At 38.4% G+C, this 9,590-nt stretch overlaps 1 protein-coding gene across 7 annotated transcripts in view; it reads right to left on the bottom strand.

The window, feature by feature from the left end:
- The window catches only part of KAT6B (lysine acetyltransferase 6B), a 230,889-nt gene that overhangs the window by 65,091 nt on the left and 156,208 nt on the right, over positions 1–9,590 (bottom strand). For all 7 annotated transcript variants that reach the window (XM_004383205.2, XM_004383206.2, XM_004383207.2 and 4 more), the window contains exon 4: positions 7,243–7,351. In XM_004383205.2, coding sequence (XP_004383262.1) covers positions 7,243–7,351 — 109 coding nt within the window. The remainder of the gene's footprint in view (positions 1–7,242; positions 7,352–9,590) is intronic.

The following is a 9,590-nucleotide window of genomic DNA, read 5'->3' on the forward strand; positions in this document are numbered from 1 at the left end:
GGACTGCCAAAAGAATGAACAAATCTGTCCTGGAAGAAGTACAACCAGAATGCTCCTTAGGAGCAAGGATGGCTAGAGTACATCTTACATACTTTGGACATGTTGTCAGGAGAGATCAGTCCCTGGAGAAGGACGTCATGCTTGGTAAAGTAGAGGGTCAGCAAAAAAGAGGAAGACCCTCAATGAGATGGATTGACACAGTGACTGCAACAATGGGCTCAAGCATAACAACAATTGTGAGGATGGCGCAGGACGGGGCAGAGTTTCATTCTGTGGTGCACAGGGTTGCTATTAGCTGGAACCAACTTGACAGCACCTAACAACAACAGCTACAACAACAGTAGGAAAAAGACATTAAACAAGAATTAACATTAACATGTGATGATGGAGTGTGCCTCAGGGATATGGGAGAATCTAGCAGGGGGTCAGGAGAAGGCCTCTCTAAAGAAGAGACTTGAAGGATGAGTGGGATTAGTTGGGAGCAGAAGAGGGGTGGGGCGGGGAGGAGACAACATGTGCAGAGACTGAGAGGGAGAGAAGAACATGGTACATCCAAGAGAGGAATGAAGTTCAATATAACTAGTGTGAACATGAAGGGGATAGTGATGGGGGATGAGGTTAACAGAAGCCCAATCCAGAAGAGTCTTGGGCTATACTAAAGAAGTTGGATTTTTCCTCAGGGTGATTAGTAGGCACTGAAAAATTCTGTAACAAGATTTACAATTTTAAAAAGTAACTTAGGCTTCAGTATGCAAAACTGATGAAGGAAAAGAAGGTCAAGATTAGACTTATGTTATTACAACAGCAGATCTGAGCCGAGCTGGTGCGTGGGTGTGGTGAAGTTGATGGATATATTTAGGATGTAGAATCAACATATTTTTGGTGATTGCTTGGTGTGAGAGAATGAGGCAGAGGGTGGAGTCAAGGATGGCTTCAAATTTCCAGCTTGTGTAACTGAATGAGTGGCCGACGGTGTGCCATTTGCTGAAATGGAAAATCCTTGGAGTGGCTTTTTTTTTTTTTTTTTTTTGGAGGGGGGATGGAGTAGAGGAAGCAGTGTAAGGTTAATGAACTGTTTTGGATATTAACTTTGAGAAGCATATGGGGCATCCAAGTGGACAGGTTCTGTAGGCATTCAGATGTAAGGATCTGGAGCTCAGGAGAAGCCATGAGGCAAAGTAAGAAACACAGGGTGAAGGACAGAGGCCTGAGGAAAGATTTAGGGGGTAAACAGAGAATAAGAGGCTGGCAAAAGGTGTAGAAGAAGGTGGTAGAGAGAAAAACAAGGAGAATATGGTATCACAGAAACCAAAGGAAGAAAATATTTCAAAAAAATTTCAACACAGCCAAATATGGCTGAGAAGAGTATTTGGTGAGGATCAAAAGATATTCATGAGATTTTGATAAAGACTGAAAAGTGATTGTTAGATTTTGCTACATGGAGATCACTGGTAACCCTGACAAAAGCAGTTTCAGTGAAATAGCAGGCCCAAAGCAAGATTTCTGCTTCTTGCTTCCCTCCTTGGATAGTCAATCTGCTCTGGGCTTTTGAGTGGTGGGGCTCACCAATCCTACCTCCTCCCCTGGCCACTATTTCCTCTTTGGAGTCTATCTTTAGGTTTCTTTTTAGCCAAGGGTCTCCTTCCCAATCTAATTATTCAATCAGTGTATAGTTAGTATAAAACTGGACGACTAACCAACCATCCTTCTTGGGACATTTCCTAGAAGTGACCTTAACAGTAATCTTCTTTCTATCCCTCTATACCCATTTACTGCACCTATGAGCTCCCTCTGGCAGCAGAAGGCAGGCAAGTATTGTTCAGGGTTAACATACAATAAAGACAACGCTGGAAAGACAACAGGTCTCCTGAGGGTGACCTGATAGCCTACCCCACAGTTCTTGCTTCCTTTACTGTACTACAAAGGTGATTTTTCTCAACTCTCCCAGCTGCACCACAGCAGCCTTTCTTCTGTCTCTAAGTTTCAATGAGCTTCCACTTAGAATGATGCTGTAATTTTGAACTGTACACTTATCTTAGATTTGCTAATTTGAAAACACACAGGCACACAACTCATCTGTAAGTAAGATTTAACCACCCAGCAATCTGAGCAGCAGACACAAAATTTCATTTGGTATAATATCTAATACTTATGTGAAGCTAATTAAAGATAATTTGGTCTTAATGAGGCAAAGAGAATATGACAGTGTTAATTTCAAAGTAGGCTGATCCATGAAAGTCAAGTAAAATCATGTCCTAGTCCTGACATTTTCACAGACGTGTAGACTATCTAATGATTCCCACATTCATGTTATTAGAAGTTAGAATAATCCTTCACATTTGTCTAATGTTTTATAGGTGCTGATAATCTTCAGATTATCATCTCACTGGATCCTCACAATAGTCCTGTGAATGCATGGTACAGACATTACCATCCTCCTTGTATAGATTTACTGCAATTACACAGCCAGCAGGCAGCAGAAGAGGAGTGAACACCGGGCTGGGACACCATTCTTGGGGCTCCTGGCACTATGCACCTCATCTTACATTTTTACTACATGGAAACTTGAAAAATTTTTTAAAGAATTTTAGCAACCATGGACTCAAACATATCACTGATCATGAAAATGGCACAGGACTGGTCAACATTTCATTCTGTCATACATAAGGTTGCTGTGAGTTGGAGCTAACTTAACAGCAACTAACAAGAACAGCAATCAAAAAACAGTTAAAGAAAATACTGTCCATTTGCAGCACTGAGCCATCTTAAAAACAGAAAATTTCTCATCGGCTTTACTTTATGATGAAAGAAATACGCATTACTCACATCTATGAAATGTAGTCCAGCTTCTCGGATTACTTGCTCAGCATACATATTGAGTAAGTATGGTGAAAGGATACAACCCTGACGCACACCTTTCCTGACTTTAACCACGCAGTATCCCCTTGTTCTGTTCAAACAACTGCCTCTTGATTTATGTACTGGTTCCTCATGAGCACGATTAAGTGTTCTGGAATTCCCATTCTTCCCAACGTTATCCATAATTTGTTATGAGAAGCTGAACTATATGAAGAAGAACGTGGCATCAGGATTGGAGGAAGACTCATTAACAACCTGCAATATGCAGATGACACAACCTTGCATGCTGAAAGTGAAGAGGACTTGAAGCACTTACTAATGAAGATCAAAGACCACAGCTTTCAGTACGGACTATACATCAACATAAAGACAACAGAAATCCTCATAACTGAACCAATAAGCAACATCATGATAAATGGAGAGAAGATTGAAGTTATCAAGGATTTCATTTTACTTGGATCCACAATCAACACCCATGGAAGCAGCAGTCAAGAAATCAAAAGGCACACTGCATTGGGCAAATCTGCTACAAAATATCTCTTTAAAGTGTTGAAAAGCAAAGATGTCACCTTGAAGACTAAAGTGTGCCTGACCCAAGCCATGGTGTTTTCCATTGCCTCATATGCATGTGAAAGCTGGACGATGAATAAGGAAGACTGAAGAATTGATGCCTTTGAAATGTGGTGTTGGCGAAGGATACTGATACCATGGAACGCCAAAAGAATGAACAAATCTGTCTTGGAAGAAGTACAACCAGAGCGCTCCTTAGAAGCAAAGATGCTTAGACTACGTCTCACATACTTTGGACATATTATCAGGAGGGATCACTCCTTGGAGAAGGATATCATGCTTGGTAAAGTAGAGGGTCAGCGAAAAAAAGGAAGACCCTCAACAAGATGGACTGACACAGTGGCTACAACAATGGGCTGACGCATAACAACGACTGTGAGGATGGCGCAGGACCAGGCAGTGTTTCCATTCTATTGTACACAGGGTGGCTATGAGTTGGAACCGACTTGCCGGCATTTAACAACAACAACAACAAGAAACCTAAGCAGATTCTAAATATGATATCATACAAATGGTACTTCAGATAGAGACTACTAAAAAGCATCAGAAACATATGGGAAACACATTTAAGAATGATCCTCCTTATGGGCTGCCACCTATATTTCCTTTTTCTGACTTTATACTGCTGTATTTCTTCCACATAAACATCTTATGTTAGGGATCCCTTTGATCATTATACATAATCTCAATTCAATTTTAGAACCAATGGACTCTTCTGAGTGTGAGAAAGCCATCATGTCCAAAAGGTCAACTAAGGGCACCAACCAACCTGTAATTCCCACCTGAGAAACTGGACAGGACTGTGATGAAAGGACTCCCGCCAGTATTAGATGGCACTGCTCAGCCATGCCAGTCTATTCAATTCTTTTTTCCTTATAGTAACCAACGTGTCACAACAAAACATTATAACTGCAAGACCCTCGAGCTCCCTCAAATGAGTCACATTTTATTTTGACCCTTCGGTTTAAAGACAAACAAATAACAAAGTCCAGTCATCCAATCATGAAGTAAACGTCTACAAAGTATTTTCCTGAGTTAGGAACAATAGTTTTTTTGACTAAAGTAGCCAAAACCAGACTGGCATAGTACACTCAGGGGAAAATTAAGCAAACCTCAACACTGGAGCTGGATTCCAGTGAGAGGCCACAGAAACTCTCTGAGCCATCCTCTATCCCCAACAAAGGGACAGGATGACCCCAAAGCTTGAATTTCTGCCATGACATATGCCTGACTCCAAAGCCTCTGGCTCTCTCTACCGGAAGGGAGGCTCACAAAATGACTCCAGCTACATAAACCTTATGGGCAGTATCCTCAATCTGTTCTTTTCCATTTGTTAAAAGAGAAAACAAGAGAGTATTTTTGAAAAGAGAAAATACTACACCTACACACCCCTAGGCTGACCCTGAAAAAGTATGAAAGAAAAGTTAGAAACTTCAGGGGGAAAAAAATTCAGTGACCTCAAAGTATAAAGGAGATGAAACCTCTCCTTTGGTAGGTCTTCAGTCTTGGAAAGACGAAGGGAGATTGATTACATCAGAAAATCTAAGATCTACCTGTTTAGAATTACACCTTTATACCCTGTGAAGGAGGCCTTGAAGTTGTGATCTAGCAGATAATGATCTTGAATTCCTTATCAACTCAAGTAAGCAGTAAGCCTATCGCCAAAGGTAAGAAAATATGTGAAGGAAACCTTTCTTCCTACATTTAAGTACGTCTTTAATCTGTCTAGGTGCCCAGACAAATAGATACTAAAGAAATAAAATAGTGAAGGGTGTTTTTAAAGTACCACCTTAAAAATCACAAAGGGTAAACCCTAGACAAATGAACACCACTAAACTGATCAGTCAGCTGCACAAAAGAATAATTCATTCAGAATGAGTCTCATGAGAAAACCCAAAAGATAGCTACAGAGTCAGAACTGATGAGTGAGGCACTACCTCACCAGCATAAAACAGAGAGATTGTAGGGTTGAAATTTATTAAACCGAACATCCAGATAATGTTTCCATGCCCTTTTGTCACTATCCATGATACCACAGCCAGGTAAAAGAATTTTAATGAATCTGTAAGGCCCATCAAAAAGACTGTCAGAATGTATTTCTCAAGTAGGGTTTGAAATATCTTATTTCCAAGGCTCTTGCTCTTCTAGTCAGGTCCTGAAAGCTGCTGAACCACACAGGACCTATCAAGTTAAACCTTCACTTAGGAGTGAGAATCATTACACAATGCTGTCATTCCTCAGAAACTGAAACATTTCCTTTATCCAACCATCAAGCAGCTGTCATAAGTGGTGATAAGATTTTCAATTACTTACAGCAATCAGGGACAATAATATCAAACATGTCAAATAATAACAATAGCTGACATTTACTGTATACTTACCATAGCTGTGGTAGACCCTGTGCTGGCTATTTACCTGTGATGTCTCATTTAATTCCCATAAAACCCAAGAGGCTGGTGCTACCATTACCTCCATTATTTTCATGAGGAAACTGAAGCACAGAATGCTTAAGTAACCAACTCAAGGTAGAGGAGTCAGGATATGGCTGATATGGGATAGAAATATGTTCTTAACACTATATAATACTGACTTCCTAAATGAGAGCGCTCTATCTATGGTGGTTTGCAGGCTTGTGGTTGTTTTTTAAGATAACTGTTACTAAAGAAATACTCGATCATGAATTTTAGAAGAATACTTTGAGGGGAAAGTTTCAGTAGGCTATAAGAAGATGATGACTTAAACATTAACATAAAGAGATTAATTTTTTAAAGTTCAATACCTACCACTCAATCTGTTGACACAGATATAGATAGACATCACTTAGGCAGGTATTATCTGCTTAACAAGAAGGAAGGCTGGCTAGTAAAACAAATTCTTTTAATGTAAGCACAATTTGTATTTTAATTTCCATGATAAACTGGAGGTACAGTCTTAAAAACTTTTGGTGAGAAAAAGGAAGAGGTAAGAGCTACCTTGAAAGAATTTTGAATATTGTCCCTGCCCAGCAATTCCTTGATTTCAACATCACCTTCTGCACAGATCATCCTTTTCCTATCTAATTCCAGGCAATCTGAACTTCTTTCACACCTAGTGATTTCTTGATCATATCATTGCAGTTTCCAGAATACTGTTGTCCCTTCATTTCATTCTGAGTCACCCAGAGCTGGGCTGTAATGTTACACTTCACCAGTAGGTGTCATGACCTGAAACATTATATACTCCAATTCAAATATCTAAAATTGAGACTTTAGACTATTAGAAAGCAAAAGTGACTCTAGTTGTATTCAGCTTGAAAGCTTAGAACTCTCTACACTGAATTTAGCTATAATTAAGCCAATGCTGGTATGAAATCAAGCTTAATTATAAACATTTAGCATATATATATATTTAGTATATTTGGTATATATAGCATTATACATCAAACCCCTTGCTGAGTCAATTCCGACTCATAGTTACCCTACAGGACAGAATAGAACTGCCCCATAAGGTTTCCAAGCTGTACAACTTTACAGAAGCAGACTGCCACGTCTTTCTTCTGCAGAGCAGCTGGTGGGTTCGAACTTCTGATCTTTGGGTTTGCAGTCGAGCACTTAACCCACTGTGCCACCAGGGCTCCTTTACAGTATTATATAAACATATATAATATTGATATATATCAGAGGTAATACTCAAACTTCTTCCCCTGTACCTGCCTTTACTTTTTAAATTTAAAACCTATGCTATTATCAAATAATTGTTTCAGATAATAAACACATTTTTCATAGAAGCTCGATAACAGGGCATTGTAGAAAGATACAAAAAATACCAGCTTACCACTACTGCCACAATCTGCACATGAGAGGAGTTCTTCTGGTTTCTTTTCACGATTTGATTCTTTAGTCCCCAAACAGAAGCTACATATTGGAATGGGATCGGCACGAGGCTATGACAAGATTAAAATGGAAAAAAAAAAAAAAATACTGTTAGTTTTCCATTTCAAAATTAAAAACATTAGTATCAAAAGCTTCTTGCCTATTTCTTTAACAAAGAAAAATTGCTGAATAAGGTATTCAAGTCAACATTTTCTGTTAACAAAAAAACTCTTAAATGATTTGACCCTAAAGTATCCTGAATTAATGCATTTAAGAGCAGTGTATAAGACTCAAATTATAAGCAATTTTTATTAAACCAATGAAATCTAAGCCATTTCTACACTATATAGCCTTTCTCAAATGAACATTATTAAGGATTCATTCGACATCTCAATTGTTCCCACAATCTATTTGCCTATAATAAACGGATTAATCTATTCAGCAATACAGTTCATGAATAACATTCATTAGGACAGAATTGGAGCTCTGGTGGCACAGCGGTTAAGAGCTCTGCTGCTAACCAAAAGGTCAGCAGTTTGAATCCATCAGTTGCTCCTTGGAAACCCTATAGAGCAGTTCTACTCTGTCCTGTAGGGTCACTATGAGTCGGTATCGACTCGATGGCAACAGTTGTCATTTTTTTTTCCCATGTCAGAATTACTTAATCAAACTTCATCAAATGTTGTAGTGCAGGTAACGATTATTCACCTATTAAATATTTAACATAAAATACTGCTATGTTTTTTGGTGACATTATAATAACAGAGTCAGAACTAAGCAAGAACTTTAAAATTCAGTGGGATCACTTGAGAAGATCAAAAGACCATTAAAAAGACCTTTCTGGCACCAAAGTCTTCCAAAGTAAACCACACCACGCCACACAGAGGGAGATAAACTCTCAATCTCTGACATTACCACTTTATAAAAGAAACAACAGAACATTTGTCTAACCCCCATCACCCTTTTATTCTCACTATGGAAACTGCTTTTAACAATGTAGAAATCTGCATACATTTTCGTGTCTCCATTGTTATTTACTACTACCAGCAACTCTAGTGCTCCAGATCCATGTGAATAGTTAGTTGGCTGTGTCTACAGATCTGGTCACATCATTTTCAACAGCCAAACTCCGTGTGAACTAAAATTTCATTGCATATTCTAAGCCTTCAGACATGTTGTCTGCTAGCCATCTTAATGTTACTATGATGTCTTCATATTTGAATTCATGAATCAAAAACTCAGGGCAAGAAAGCCCAGCATAATCAGAAATGTTGTATAAAGTAAATTAAAAACAAGATTTTACTAGGCTTAACTTTCTAAATACGTATCAGTATAGAATAAGCACAGCCCTAACAGACAGCTCATTTGTTCATTCACTCTATCTCAAAGTCCTAATACGCTGCCTGGATACACAGTAGGTACTCAAGAAATATTTGCTAACTAAATAAATGAAAGAAACATATGCTAACTTAAAATGTAAACAAATCAAACTCATCTCTAGGATAATATTTCAAATGGTTATAATGGTTTCAACAAATGTCTTGGTTCACTGTGACAACATGTCATCAAAACCAGAATTCATCTTATGACCAAGCATTCACAGAAGTGTTCAATATGACTGTTAATTTTACTTTACAATATGAGCCTTCATTTTCTTGCCCTTATTTCCAGTTTAATTTGTTCTTTTAATACGCACAGGCTTTACTTTCTGAAGTAGCTATGCAAATGTATTTTTGTAGCCCCAGTTAAGAAGCAGAGTATAAAGCACATTGTACTAGAAAAACCAGAAAAGACAAGCTACAACAAATTGGTCACTGACTTCAGCCACAGTTTTTTAAATGCCAGATAATCAGCACTGCATAATTATGGATCCATAGTTATTACTTGCAACTGCTCAACTGCAGTACCTTGGGAACACTTTTGTTCCTTTAAATAGCAATTAAAAGAACAATCTGGTTTTAAAGTGACAACATTCCCCTGATAGATTCTAGCTAAAACCCAGTCCTTGTACTAATGGGATTCTTGCTTTCATTTGCTATAACAACGTTCAAGCTATTGCTGACATCCTTGCAGTGATAAATAATTTACAAAATGTCACATATCATTCATGCAATGAAACAAATCCCAATCTATCTGCAATCCCATTTTTTGTTCCCAGTTGAGTTTTTAGCTTTAAAAAAGACATGGCCATCAGCCAGCATTCATGTTCATTTTTTGTTTTTAACTAAAGGTAACACAAAGGACAAAGGTTGCTAGTAGTTCATGGCCAGAAAGACTGATGTCCCGCACTCTGCCCAATAATAGAACGCA

Source organism: Trichechus manatus, unplaced genomic scaffold, assembly GCF_000243295.1.
Source record: "Trichechus manatus latirostris isolate Lorelei unplaced genomic scaffold, TriManLat1.0 scaffold00106, whole genome shotgun sequence".
In the NCBI taxonomy this organism is placed as follows: Eukaryota; Metazoa; Chordata; class Mammalia; order Sirenia; family Trichechidae; genus Trichechus; species Trichechus manatus.